This window comes from Zonotrichia albicollis, chromosome W (genome assembly GCF_047830755.1).
Source record: "Zonotrichia albicollis isolate bZonAlb1 chromosome W, bZonAlb1.hap1, whole genome shotgun sequence".
NCBI classification, from domain to species: Eukaryota; Metazoa; Chordata; class Aves; order Passeriformes; family Passerellidae; genus Zonotrichia; species Zonotrichia albicollis.
Window position 1 is genome coordinate 6,303,962 of NC_133859.1, and position 15,236 is coordinate 6,319,197.

Sequence of the window (15,236 nt, forward strand, 5' to 3'; positions counted from 1 at the left end):
TGTGATGTATGCAATGGTATTTCGAACTGAGAAGGACTGGTCAGAGAGTACCACGATCTTACGGCGCTTTGCAGATTGTATAAGGAAAGGGACTCCATGTTGAATATGGTGCGAATACAATTTTCTGCAAGTTCCAGGGGAAGGCTCTGCTCAAGGGTGTTGTCGATGCACATTTTCTCCGGGCGAGATGTAGGTGAAATGCTTTCCATCTAGATTTTGATACCAAGAGAGACAGATTGTGGGGATATGCAGCGCTGACAAAGTTGGTGCATGGTCTAGGCATCTTTTGGACGAAGCACTGGGCCGGAGAGCTTCACAGCCGACAGTGTTTTGTGAAAGAAGTAGACGACTAATTGCCTCTGGGAGAACAAATGCGCCACAGCTTACCAGAGGCGAAGAACAAAGCCGCAAAGCACCGGCCTTGTGTGGGCTGTGTTCAGATTGCTAGAGGAGCGTGCATGCTACTCACCTTCCTGCCAAATTCACGTTAGCATTCGCGTGGAGGAAGCTCATGAACAACATTCTTCTGCTTCAACCTAGTCCTCTTGCAGCCCTATGTGGAAACTATTGTGCTTCCCTTTAGGCTTCCAAATACAGAGAACCCTATGATAGATGCAGCAGAGTAAAGTTGTAGAAAGTTTGTTTGATGTGGATTACCTGTGGAAGAAGGAAAATGCAGCCCAGCACCGGCTTTTATTTCTACAGCCATTTTCTGTGGGAGCAGCTGCTGAAAGTCGGCAAGCGAGTTGTGAGAGTGAAAAATGGGATGGCATGTCTATTTGGGAAGGAGAGCACAGTGCGTTGTGTGCAGTTTCAAGGCTCCTTGGAGAAGGAGCACTTCAAGAACACCTCCTCCATAAACCTGGAAAGCATGGTCAGATCATGGTGTTCTCTGCACAGTCCTTCCCAGGTGGAAGTACATCTGTGCACATTACAGCTTCAGGAAGATTAAAGATCCCCAAAGAGGTCACCGTGGATACATGCAGCATCCATGCGGAAAAGCAGCAAAGCTGAGTGCCCAGCGCTGGCTTCCACAATGTGCAGATGACAGAAGGCAAAAAATGAAGCAGCAGAGCACAGGGCTTGTGTGCACAGTGTACCAAACTGCAAACCTTCAGCAAAAGCTCATCCACAAAAATAGTCAGCAGAGAATAAGCTTGCTGTTCAGAACAGTAACACGCTGGTGTTACGCCTCATCCCAAAACAGGGAGATAAGCACTTTCCATGGAGGGATAGAAAAGCACTAGGTAGAAGTACAAGAAAGTTGTCCATGAACTTCCTCCGTAAGAATGCTAATGTGAATTTGGCAGGCAGACGAATGGCATGCACGCTCCTCTAGCAATCTGAATGCTGCACACACAAGCCCCGTGCTTTACGGCTTCATTCTTTGCCTCCTGGAAGCTGTAGCACTTTCAATCTGCCAGAGGCAAATCATCATCTACTTCTCACATAGAGTGCTGTGTCAGCTGCGAAGCCCTCCGGCACACTGCTTTGGCTGAAAGATACCTAGACTTTGCACGAATGTTCTCAGCACTGCGTATCTCCTCAATCTGCCCCGCTTGGCATCTAAATCTGGACGGAAAGCATTACGCCTACATCTTGCACAGAGAAAATGTGCCACAACAACACACTTGCATGAAGCCTTCCCCTGGACATTGTAGAAACTTGTATTTGCACCCCTTCAAGCTGCAGTCTTCTTTCCTATACAACCTGTAAACTGCTGCCAGATCGTGGTGCTCACTACCCCCTCCTTCCCAGCTCAAAGTATCAGCATGCAAATCAGAGCCTCGCAAGGACAAAAGGTCCTGAGAGATGTCACACTGTATAAGCATAGCCCTGGTGATGAAAACCTACAAAGCTGAATGCCTTGGCTGAGCTTCAATTCTGGCAGATCACAGAAGGAGAAGAATGAAGCAGTACAGCACCAGGCTTTTGTGCGCACCGTACGGAGTTGCAAAAATCCAGCAAGATATCATTCACAATCAGAGTCTCCTTGGCATGCTCTTGCTTCTTGAGAATATAACACGCAGCCGTGGGATCTCATGGCAAAGCGTGGAGATAAGCACTTTCTTAAGCATTCACTGTGGCAGGTTTCTGTGAAACACAAGGCGTTCCTTCTCCAAACAGCTTTGGAAGAGTGCACAGCACCTTGCTTGTGGATGTGACAGCCTGGTCAGAGAGCGAGAAAACTAGATAAGTTTTCCCAGTAATCGGCCTGAGAGACTTTAGGGAGTTGAAGATAACCAATGATAGCTTATTATTATAAACAACTTGCAGGTGTTGCTTTCCTACTCTCTGTTTTCATGTTTTTCTCAAAGATTGTTTATAAGAAGGGTGTCCTGTTAATTAGCCAATCAGGTGAAATGTATTAACTAAGTGACCAATCAAATCCACCTGGATCTGAACAGCTTATAAAAAGGAGCAGTTCCAAATATATGGCTCATTATGCCAATTAGCCTTCTGATGAGTCTGTGTCATTTCTTACTCAACAGCGACACTTGCTGTTTGGCACTCTCCTTCTCAGATAGACATGCCATCTCATTTTTCACTCCCATGACTCTCATGGCAACTTACAGCACCTGCTCCCACAGAAAAAGGCTGTAGAAGTAAAAGCCATCCATGGGATGCACCTTCCCTGCTATGTTTCATTAAAGAGCAGTAGCTGTGTTAAATGTTAGTCTGAGAAGCAGCTCATCTTAAATTAGGAGAGGATTCCGCTTGTCACTTAAATTAAATCACCAGAAGTAAGAGCAGAATATAGCAGTTAATTACCAAAATTTCCAGATTATGCTATAGATTAAGGTCTAATCAAGACAGACAGGAAAGGGCTGTTGTGGTGGTTTTCCATGAGAGGCATTCATGGAAGTGATGCAAAGCTTCCGTTTAATTGACAATTTGTTGAACCACTAGAAAGCTGTACACGCCTCTGTGAAAGACACATGTTAAATACAAAAAATCCTGAGAAATCAATTCTCGCAGACATCTTTTCATTAAAATCCTTTCATTAGGATTTTTCCTGCTGAAGCTGAGAAATTTCAGCAACAAAGTGTAAACAATGGTTATCTGCTGCTGTGGAATGCAACAGGTGGATCCGTGATTGGTCTCCTGTGGATGTTTGGATTTACTGACCACTCACGGCGGAGCTGGCTCTTGCTCTCTGCTGAGACACAGATCTTTGTTATCATTCTTTTCTATTCTATTCTTAGCTTAGGAGCTCTGAAGAAACCTTTTCCTTCCTTTTCTTTTTAGTATAGTTATAATGTAATATATATATATATCATAAAATAATAAATCAAGCCTTCTGATCATGGAATCAACATTCTCACCTCTTCCTTCACTTGCAAACCCTTGTGACCACGGTCACAATCAATATTTCTTTTCCAGTCCGCAAAGAGGTAACAGGGGCTGGGCAGCCCCTGCCATGGGCCCTGGCCCCTTTTCCCAGGGTGCCCACCGGCCCCCCCATCAGCTGCTGGGGAGGGGAAGCCACGGGGCTGAGGCCAGGCCAGGCCAGCTCAGCCTCAGCCAAGATTCTACCACCACTGAGATTTGTCCACAACCACCAGGCAGGGGAGAAGAGAAGCCACCCCTTCCCCCCCCCCCCCCCCCTTCTGCCCAAAGCTCTGGCTGCAAGCTCCGAGCCCGGGTGAGATATTAACTCTCAGTGCTTCAATCTTCCCTCGAGTGAGAGAAAGGAACAACATGCAAGCAACGTAGAGGAGCAACATGAAGACACTGAGGTCAGTGAAGAAGAAGTCAAGTCCCAGATGGGTGGGATGAGGAGATGCCTTTAGTTTTAGGCTGAAATCCTCTTGTAAAGCTATGGAGAAAATATTTTCTCCCTATAACACATGAAGGTATGGGAAGATAAAAATGTTCAAATTGTAGATATTGAGCAAAGGCCTGCTAAAGTTAGCAGATATTAAAGTAGCTGTGATCCTATGAGAAGTTTGAACAGAGAAGGAGAGAAGAGTGATGAAGATCCTGTGCCCCCAAGTAAGAAGATGATTTCAGAGATAGATAACGAGAACCTTTGCCTTTGAACAGCTCATCTTTAAAACAGTACCCCATAAGTTGACATGGCCCATAAACACAGCTGTGGGAAAAGCTTGTAGAAAATGGGAGGGATTTCATGATTGCAGATTTCCCCAGGTGGCTGCTATTCGTGGAGAGGCATGAGAGAACTGTTTTCTTGTGGAGAAGTTTCCATAACATTACCAAGAGGTACTTCTCTCCCTAATTGAACTGAAGAAAGACTATTCTAGAGGTGGTAAACTGACTGAAAATTTAGGTTTTGTTTCTTTACATTGTCATTGGGAAAGAAAAGGTTGTAGGGGAAGGTGTTCTGAACGTTTTGTTCTGATTCTTATTATTCTTTCTTTTAGTTACTGTTAATATATTTTTCCTTATACCCTTTTAAAGTTCTGAGCCTGCTTTGCCTTTCTCCTAATCCCACCTCACAGCAAGAGATAAATAAGTACATTCTAGTTAGTGCACTGATGATTGGCCAGCACTGAACCCACCACAGCTGTGTAAGTCTCCAGGGAAATTATAATATCCAATTCTGTTATTAGAGCCATTTTTACAGAAGACATGGAAGGATCTGGTATGACCCTCTGATTATTGTCCTCTACTGGGTTTTCATCTGGGCAGTGCTGAAGTCCCAACAAGAAGGCTGTGGACAATCAGAAGAGACCTCAGGGCCTTGGGAAAACTGGTTGAGGGATCCGGAGCCCAAGCAGTGTTCTTTACCCTCCCAGTTGAGGGAACGATGGGGGTAGAAACAGGAAAATCATGCAGATGAATACTTGGCTCCAAGCCTGGTGTCACCAGCAGAATTAGGGTTGGTTTTTTGTTTTGGTTTGTTTTGGTTTTTTTTAATCATATATCTGCCTGTTGGCAACAGATAGGATCCACCTGTCTCAAAGGGGGAAAAGGATCCTTGCACAGGAGTGAGAAGAGCTCCTTGAGAAAGCTTTAAACTAGATTGAAGGAGGAGGGGGATAAAATCATGATCACTAGAGATAAGCCAGGGAGAGCCTGCCACTGTTTGAGAGACAGTGTGCTAGCAAGGTCCTTTGGTTTGCTGTCTCAGTAGAGGTAGGGGATAGAGATCCATATGGCAGCAAAGATATAAGGGTTACCTGCTGTGTTAGAAACTAAGAAGCACCTGTGAACGGTCATTCAGGAATTAGGGCTTCTCCCTGCAAGAAGGGCTCAGGATCAAAAGCCCAACTGAAGTGCATCTACACCAATGCACGCAGCATGGGCAAAAAACAGAAGGAACTGGAAGCCACTGTGCATCAGCAAAACTATGACATAGTTGCCATCATGGAGACATGGTGTGATGACTTGCACAACTAGAGTGCTACAATGGATGACTATAAACTCTTCAAAAGGGACAGGAAAGGAAAAAGAGGCGATGAGGTAGCCCTGTATGTTAGAGAGTGTCTTGACTGTATAGAGCTTAATGATGGTGTTGAAAGGGTTGAATGTTTATGGGGAAGAATCAGGGAGAAGGCCAACAGGGCACATCCCCTGGTGGGAGTCTGTTATAGACCACCCAACCAGGATGAAGAGGCAGTCAAAATATTCTATAAGCAGCTGGGAGAAGTCTCATGATCTCTGGCCCTTGTTGTCATGCAGAACTTCAACTTACCACGTCTGCTGGAAATACAACACAGAAGAGTGCAGGAAGTTCCTGGAGTGTGTGGAAGAGAACTTCCTGACACAGCTGCTGAGCCAACTAGGGAAGGTGCCCAACTGGACCTGCTGTTTGTGAACAGAGAAGGACTGCTGGGTGACATAATGGTTAGAGGCTGTCTTGGGCACACTGATCATGAAATGATAGAGTTTTTGATTCTTGGAGAAGTAAGGAGGGGGGTCAGCAGAACTGTTCCTTTGGACTTCCAGAGGGCAGACTTGGGCCTGCTTAGGAGGCTGCTTGAGACAGTGCCTTGGGAGGCAGTCCTGAAGGGCAAAGGGGTCCAGAAAGGCTGAATGTGCTTTTAAGAAGTAAATCTTAAAGGTGCAGGAACAAGCCATCCTCACATGCCAAAAGATGAGCTGGCGTGGAAGAAGACTGGCCTGTCTGAACAGGGAGCTTTTGCCGGAACTCATGGAAAAAATAAAGAGATTTTATGACCTTTGGAAGAATGGGCAGGAAGCATAGGAAGACTACAAGGATGTTTTGAGGTTATGAAAGGAGAAAAATAGATTTTCCAAAGCCCAGCTTGAATTTAATCTGGAAACTGCCATAAAAGACAATAAAAATATTTCTACAAATACATCAGCAACAAAAAGAGGGTCAAGGAGAATCTCCATCTTTTATTGGATGTGGGGGGACACATAGTGACAAAGCCTGAGGAAAAGGCTGAGGTAATTAATGCCTTCTTTGCCTCAGTCTTTAATAGCAAGACCAGTTGTCCTCAGGGTACACAAGATGGGGAACAGAATGAAACCCTCATAATCCAGTCAGAAATAGTTAGTGACCTGCTATACTGCTTAGACATCCATAAGTTCATGGGGCCAGATGGGATGCACCTCAAGATAGAGGGAGCTAGTTAAAGTGTGTGCCAAGCCACTTTCAAACATTTACCAGCAGTCCCAGTTAACCAGGGAGGTCCCAGATGACTGGAAGTGAGCAAATGTGATGCCCATCTATAAGAAGGGCCAGAAGGATCTGGGGAACTAAAGGCCTGTCAGTTTGACTTTGGTGCTGGGGAAGGTTATGCAGGAGATCATCCTGAGTGCCATCACATGGCATGTGGAAAACAATCAGGGGATCAGGCCCAGACAGCATGCCTTTGCTGAATTTTAAGAGTCAACAAAATGGTGCAGTTGATTGGCTAGAGGGAAGGGATACCATTCAGAGGGACCCTGACAGGCGTTAAGTAGGCCCATGTGAATCTCATGAAGTTTGACAATGCCAAGTGCGAGGTCCTGCCCTTCAGTACAGACTAGGGGCTGAATGAATTGAGAGTAGCCCTGTGGAGAAGGACTTGAGGATACTGGTGGATGAAAATTTGAATATGAGCTGACAGTGTGTGCTTGCAGCCCAGAAAGCCAATTGTATCCTGGGCTGCATCAAAAGCAGCATTGCCAGCAGATTGAGGGAGGTGATTCTGCCCCTTCTAGTCTACTCTTGTGAGACCACACCTGGGATGTGCATCCAGCTCTGGGGTCTCCAGAACAAGAAAGGCATGAACCTGTTAGAGTTGGTCCAGAGGAGGGCCATGAAAATGGTCAGAGGGCTGGAGCACCTCTCCTATGAGGAAAGACTGAGAGTTTGGATTGTTCTTCCTGGAGAAGAGAAGGCTCCAGGAAGACCTTATTGTGATATTTCTGTATACAAAGGGAGCTTATAAGAATCCCATAATTGTTAGGGTTGGAAGAAACCTCTGGAGATCTAGTCCACTCCCCTGCCAAGGCAGGGTCACTCAGAGCACACAGGAACTCGTCTAGGTGGGTTTTAAATGTCTCCAGAGACGGAGACTCCATGCCCTCCCTGGGCAGCCTGTTCCAGTGCTCTGCAACCCTCAACATAAAGAAGTTCTTCCTCATGTTGAGGTGAAACTTCTTGTGCTTCAGTTTATGGCCATTGCTCCTTGTCCTGTTGCTGGGCATCAGTAATAAACATCTTGCACCTTTCTCTTGACACTTGCCTTTGCGATATTTATATGCATTAATGAGATCCCCACTCAGTCTTCTCTAAACAGGCCCAGCTCCCACAGTCTCTCTCCATGAGAGACATGCTCCAGTTCCCTCATAATCTTTGTGGCTTCCACTGGATCCTCTCCAGTAGCTCCTTGTCTTTCATGTACTGAGGAGGCCAGAACTGAACATAATACCCCAGATGTGGCCTCACCAGGACTCAGTAGAGGGGCAAGATCACCTCCCTTGACTTGCTGGCCACACTCTTCCTGATACATCCTAGGATACCATTGGCCTTCCTGGCCGCAAAGGCACACTATTGGCTCATAATCAATTTGTCATCCACCAAGACTCCCAGGTCCTTTTCAGCAGAGCTGCTCTCTAGTAGGTCAGTCCCCCAGCCTGTACTGGTACTTGAGGTTCTCTCTCCCCAGGTGCAGGGCCCTACACTTGCCCTTGTTGAACCTCATTAGGTTTCTCTCTGCCCAGCTCTCCAGCCTATCAAGGTTCCACTGAATGGCAGCACAGCCTACAGGTGTATCAGCTGCTCTTTCCAGTTTCGTATCATCAGCAAACTTGCTAAGGGTACATTGTATCCCTTCGTCCAGGTTGTTGATATACAAGTTAATTTAGGCTAGATCCAGTATTGATCCCTGGGTAATGCCACTGACTACAGGCCTCCAACTGGATTCTACTCCACTGATCATGACCCTCTGAGCTTCGCCATTCAGCCACTTTAAAAATGCGGGAGTTAGAAGGTGGGTGCTGCTGTCCATTATCTGTTCCCAACAAACCTCTCCTGTAGAAAAGCAGGTTGGGTTAACATTCAGGCAATGCAGTCAGATCCACTCACAACACTCACCACAGCTGGCTCAGTGAGAGAGGCAGAAGGCTCCTTTTTGCAAGGTTTTATTTCAGCGAGATATCACATGTGGTAGCTGAAGAGAACCTGGCAAGAAAGAGAGCAACCATGTGGTGTAGGCAGCTTATAAAAGGGAAGGGGCGGGGTGGTGGAGCTAAGGGCAAAGGGGATTGGTCTCCAGGGGAGGGGGGGCGGCCACCAGGGGTACCAAACCAGGGGAAGGGGAAACCAGGGGAAGTTGGAAAACAGAAGTCCATGTGGGAGTCTTGTCTTTTAGAGTCACTGCCCTTTCCAGGGCAGTGGGCTTGGAAATTGGCTAAGGTGAGAGAGTTCATGGGATGCTACGTCACTTCTTGATCCACCTCACTAATCATTCATTGAACCCACATTTCGTGAAGTTACCTACAAGGCTGTCATTATTGCTCAAGCATTATTTCCCCTTGGTGAATCCATGCTGACTACTCCCAGTGACCTTCTTTTCTTCTACATGCTTGGTGATGACCTCCAGAATGATGCGTTCCATCACCTTTCTAGGAATTGAGATGAGGCTGACTGGACAGTAGTTCCCTGGCTCCTCCTTCTTGTCCTATTTGAAGATGGGAGTAGCATTGGCCTTTCTTCAGTCATTGGGCACCTCTACCATTCTCTATGATTTTTCAAAGATGATGGAGAGTGGCTTGGCAACACCCATGGGTGTATCCCATCAAGGCCCATGGATTTATGGCTAAGTCCACCTAGCTGATCTCTAACCCAATCTTCTATGACTGAGGGAAAGTCTTCCTTTCTCCTTCTCTTACCTCCAAGATCTGGGACTCTTGAGGGCCAACCTCAGCAGTAAAGACTGAGGCAAAAAAGGCATTCAGTAATTCCACCTTCGCTGTGTCTTCTGTTTCCAGGACACCCATCTGATTCAGCAGTGGCTTCACATTTTCCCTAATCTTCCTTTTGCTGCTGATGTACTTGTAGAAGCCCTTCTTGTTGCCCTGATATCCCTTGCCAGACTCAATTCCAAGTGGGTCTTGCCTTTCCTCATTGCATGTCTGAATACTCTGATGATGTTCCTACAGTCCTCTCACATGGCCTGTCCCTTATTCGAAATCCCATAAATTTCTTTCATCCATTTGCGATTTACTAGAAGGTCCCTGCTCATCCATGCAGGTCTCCAGCCTCCTTTGCCTGATTTTTTGATCATGGGGAGACATTGGTCTTGAGCTTGGAGGAAGTGATGCTTGAATATTGACCAGTTCTCTTGAACCTCCTTCTTTTCTAGAGCCCTATCCCATGGGATTCCTCTAAGTAGGTCATTGAAGAAGCTGAAGTTGGCTCTCCAGAATTCAGGGTTTTAGTCCTGCTTACTGCTTTGCTTCCCTCATGCAGGATCCTGACTTCCACCATCTCATGGTCACTACAGCCAAGGCTGCCCCCAACCATCACATCTTCAACCAGTCCCTCCTGGTTTGGTAGTACAAGGTCCAGCAACACACCTTTCCTCATTGGCTCTTCCCTCATTTGCATCAAGAAGATAGTTTCAGTGATCTGCAGGAACTTCTTGGAGTGTGTGTGCCATGCCATGTTTTTCCTGCAACAAATATCGGAGTAAAGTCCCCCAAGAGAACCAGGGCCTGTGACTGCGAGGCAATTTCCAGTTGTCCATAGAAAGCTGCATCAACTTCCTCCTCCTGATCAGGTGGCCTATAGTAAACACCAACAACAGTGTCACTTGGCCATGGTTTGAAAAAACAGGTGTCTGCTAAGGAAGACAGGAGACTCCCTTGAAATAGAGAATGCAAACCCCTTCCCTCCGAATTATTATAATTTTGAAATTAAGGGGCTCTCAGACAAAGATACGGGAGTAGGAATAACAGTTCTTTAATAGGAAAATTAAAAATACAAATGCAATAGTACAAAAAAAACCACTGATAGAATCAGAATATGACCTGACACCCTGTTGGTCAGGATGTTGGTAGCAGTCCTATTAAATGGGGGCTGTAGTCCTCCTGGAATGAAAGATGTGGTTCTGTTGAAGCAGTGATCCTGTAGAAGGGTGTTGTTTTCCTCTGAAGGTCCAGTGGTGGTGTGTGGCAGTGGGGGTTTGAAGATATTTGGTCTCTCCCTGCCTATAGCAGTGGGGATTTGAAGAATATGTTTAGTCTGAAGCCCCAAACTGCCTTTCCAATCAGCATTTTGCAACCTATGTATCTTGCTACTGCACAAAAACATAATTTTGTTTCCAGTGGTACTTATAGGGCATTATTGATCAAAATGCTTGGGCAGAGCCACAAACTGAAAATCAATCCTAAACAGTCCTATCCCATTCCACGGTTAGCTACTCACGCGACCCCTAACGCTGGAGCCATATCCCATATCACCGGCGGGTGGTCTCACGGGGGGGGTTCGCCCCATCCACATTCAGGAATTGCTGATGATGCTGTGCACCAAGTTACTCATTAATCCAAAGCAATCCTGGTGGATTCTTCTGTTTGAAGTTTGGTAAGCAGGGCAAACAGGTAAGAGAGATAGGGATAGGGGAATTGACAAGCTAAGCATGTTCAGAGCCAACAATGTCAAACTGACCCTAAGAGCCGTGCCAAGCCATGGGGACCAAGCCAAGTACACCGGGAATTGACCATATTAGGATAGGAGTTCAAAGGTTTAAAGAGGAAGACTCATCGGAAGACCCTTGCCCGCGATGAAGGCACCGGAAGGACCACCAAGATAATCCTCAAAATAGATGTCTCCGCCCACGCTCCACCTACACCACGCCCCTTATGAATATGCATGCAAAGACATGATTATGTATGTGATATGATGTAACCCTGCACCCAAAACTGTATAAAAAGCCTGCTTCTGTTATGAGATATTTAGAAATCCCTTTTGTGATTTCTCTGACGCGTCGTAATAAAATACCTCCTGTCTATGCTGACTTAAAATTGAGTCTCTTAGGCAGTTATTCTCGCCTTTTGGGGCAAAATTCGGCATCAAGTCTCTGTCTAAAGTTGTTTACCCCGTCTTGCTGTGGCAGTTATGATAATTACAGATTCTTCCCTGTCTATCCTCAAAAATCCTGCCCCCGTAGATTGTCTGTCATAATTTGTTATACCCCTTTATGCAAAAAATTCGCTGTCAGTTATGATTTTTCCTTTCTGCCGTTGGTATGTGACTTTCCCGCTCCAGGTTATATTTACATTTGTCACCCCGGACCCCTCCTATCTAGCCATTGATTCATTAGACAGTCTCCTCCTGGGATTCCACCCCCCCTCCATAAAAGCCGCTGTTTTTCTCTGTTTCCTGCTCTTTTGCCACTGCCACCTCTTCGAACTGCGGGCACCTGCACTCCACCAGCACCCTCCCAGCACAGTGCAGTGGTTTGCAGCTTCGGCAAACACCCGCGTGCTGCGGCCCCCGCTCCTGCCCCTTTGACGTTGGGTCCACGTTTATCAGCCATTCCTGGCGATCCAGGACCCCAGCCAGTGGCCAAACTGCGATCCTGCCTGCTGGTGGCAGAGGTGGCGTGCAACCTCTCCTGGTGCATGTGCCCATCGTCTCCCACAATCGGGATGCAACGTCAGTGGTGTAGGTGGGCCTGGTCTTCCTCTGGGAATCCAGTGGAGAAGAAAAGCTGATCCTCTGGGAATCCATTGGGAGAAGGCTGCCTGTGGTATTCTAAATCTCAGATTATATCCTGGTAGGAATGTTTGGCTCTTCCCCCTGGGCAGAGCATCTCAAAATGGGATGATGTAATTTTATCAGTCATGCAGTGAGATTCAATGGCCCATTAACAGAATATATTTCCCAGAGGGAGGATTGGTTGTGGAAGAGAAATAAAACTACCCAATTAACAGAAGATAACTGCCCCACCTCTAACAGATGGCAATAGAATACACACACTCAGCTACATCTTGCATTTCCAACCTAAGACATACCCATATTAGCCTGTCTCTTAATTCTCCCCCATAAACTCTTAACTTGTTTGTCTCTCCCTAGGTACATGTGAGGTGAGGGTCTAAAGTGACACAGGGTCCCCAGGCAGGTGCAAAGGAGAGATGCTGTATTGCAAAAACCCGGCCTTTTTAAGCAGTTAAACCTTTATCAGTTACATATTTTTAAATTATAACAAACATAATCCAACCAACCACCGTACACCACTATGTGAACACTCGATGGTTACATAACTTGTTTTTCTACCTCTAATTAAGCTGAGTCACTTTTCCATGATCCTTTACTGCTTAGCCAATGTAGCCAGCCTGAGTGATGATTTTACAAGGTCTTCCTTTTGTAAGGTTTTACCTATATGCAACAGGTATATCTGTCCCTGGCTTGATTCATTCCAGTTGCTCTCTCACATAAAAAGCAACTCCACCTCCTTGCCTCACTGACCTGTCCTTTCTAAAAAGTACAACATTCCAGCCATATGAGCCATGTTTCAGTAATTGCAATGAGATCATGGTCCTGTGACCGCACATAGATTTCTAGTTCTTCCTGATTATTCCTTGGGCTGTATGTGTTTGTATACAGGCACTTCAGAGAAGTAATCTGTTGGGAATTTAGCTGACTAGAGACTGGAAAAGTACAAAGCCGTGTCTAATTCCAAGTCCTGCACCTGTAAGATAGCGTGTCCTTGGGCCTAGCTGTAGTATGATAACAAATAGTGAAAGAGACATGAGAAAAGAGAGATGTAACCCCAAAGGAATGGGGAAGAGCTGATGTTGTGGTGTGGCCAATGGACGGTGTAAATTACAGAATATTCATGAGCTTATTATTTGCTGTATAAGTGTCTGATGCTCTCTTCAATAAACTGGACCTGTGATGAACCAGCTGGTGTCCTGGTCCCCTTCCTTTGACAGTAATCAAACATGCAATCAATCAATCAATCAATCAATCAAGAAAGACAGAGAGATAATTTTTCCCAAGGCCTTTAATGACAGGAAGAGGAGCACTGGTTTTAAAATCAAAGAGGGTAGATTTAGATTAGATATAAGGAAAAATTCTTTTACATTGAGGGTGGTGAGGCACTGGAACAGGTTGCCCAAAGAAATTGTCAATGCCCCACCCCTCGAAGCATTCAAGGTCTGGTTGGATGGGTGTCCTGGTTTAGGGCAAATTTGTTAAAGAATCTGCAAAGGAGGGCCCCTCCAGAAAGCAAAACCCACACAGCCCCTCCCCCCAACCGGTTCAGGAAAAAATTCCTCGGAGAGAGGTGGAAAGAACCTGTTTATTTGACAGACACAGCACCCCCCAGCACACAAAATGAACAATACCCGATGACACTGCTCTGAGAAAGATGACAAAATCAGAAAGTCTCTTTCGGGGGTGGTTGCTCTGTTCTCAGTCCCTCCGGCGCTGGGACAGCTGCTGCAGCCAAACCTTTGGTGTTCCCGGGTCCCAGTCCGGAGCAGGTTCCAGATGGTCACAGAAACAGGAGAGGAGAAACAGTCCGGGAAGGAATTTGGACTGTTTAGCTAGAACTAGCTAATAAGCAGAGGCCAAAGCAGAGCAGAAGCAAGAGCAGACAAGAGAGCCAGCAAAGCAGCAAGCTGAAAGCAAGAAGCCAAAACAGCCCTATGTACTGCTCATCTCTGTGTCCCTGATAAGAGAAACCCAAACAAAACTTCCATTCTTCAGAGCCGGTCTTAAAGGCACAGAACAGATGAATGGGGATACAAGCATCATAACATCACCCCAGGACAACTAAACACCCAAAAAACCACTGACAACTCACACTTAAAACTCACCAGGCTGGGCCTGGGCCATGGCATTTCCAACACCAAAAAACTAATAATAAACTAAATAAACTAAACTGCCACCTTAAAAAAAAAACTTTCTAAATTTATCATCTATTTTAAAACAACAAAAATTTTAATTTTTAATATTATTTAAATTTTATTATTTAATAAACATTTTTTTCCACTTTTCTCCAAAAAAATTTTTTCTCCCAAATCAATTAAAAAAAACCCAATTAAATCTACTTACCTAAAAGCCCCTTAAAAAAATTCTCTCCAAAATTTACCCTAAATCAAAACAAATACAACATTAAAATAACAAAGTCACAAAAACAGATTTCTTCTTGGATAAACGCAATATATCTCCCTTTCAGTCCCTAGAGCTGACAACTTCTATGACAAATAGAAAATTTGACCATGAAAGTCATCTTTAACCAATAGATATCTTTTTAATGTAAATGCATAGCAAGATTGTACTAATGTCTTGATATACTTAAATATTGCATTATTGTCATAGTTTGACATGGGAGGAATTTAGGGAAGTGAGGCAAAAGCTTTTTGTGTAACTGACAGTCTTTTGAACCACTGAGAAGGTGGACACTCCACTGTGAGAAACACATGTTAAAGACGAAAAACTCAGTATCTTCCTTTCTTTCCCGGCCAGCAAGAAGGTAACACGCCCCGGGCCCCCGTCTCGGCGAGGCCAGACCAGGTGGCCCTGCTGCGGGGTACCAGGCCCCCTTTCTTCCCCCCCAGGGCGCCTTCCGGCCCCTCCATCGGTTGCTGGGTAAGAGGAGTGCTGTGGAGCCGGCCCCGTTCCCGGAAGCCCGCCGGGCCTGTCCCAGGCAGGGCCAGGCAGGAAGGTGGAGGGGAGGCTGCGGAGCCCTGGCTGGAGCAGGGCTGGCCATGGCTGTTGAGATCTTGACGTCAGGCCCCTTCCCCCCAGCGTGGCTGAGATCAGTGGCAGCCCTGCAGCCCGTGCAGAGTGGTCCTGTGGCTGG

General features: G+C 45.9%; 1 protein-coding gene across 7 annotated transcripts in view; it reads right to left on the reverse strand.

Moving 5' to 3' along the window:
* Nucleotides 1-10,360: 10,360 nt before the first annotated feature.
* LOC141726952 (ubiquitin-associated protein 1-like) overlaps nucleotides 10,361-15,236 on the reverse strand; it is a 176,760-nt gene continuing 171,884 nt past the window's right edge. For all 7 annotated transcript variants that reach the window (XM_074532076.1, XM_074532079.1, XM_074532075.1 and 4 more), the window contains one exon: nucleotides 10,361-15,232. In XM_074532076.1, the coding sequence (XP_074388177.1) occupies nucleotides 14,747-15,232 (486 nt within the window). In that variant the 3' untranslated portion in view covers nucleotides 10,361-14,746. The remainder of the gene's footprint in view (nucleotides 15,233-15,236) is intronic.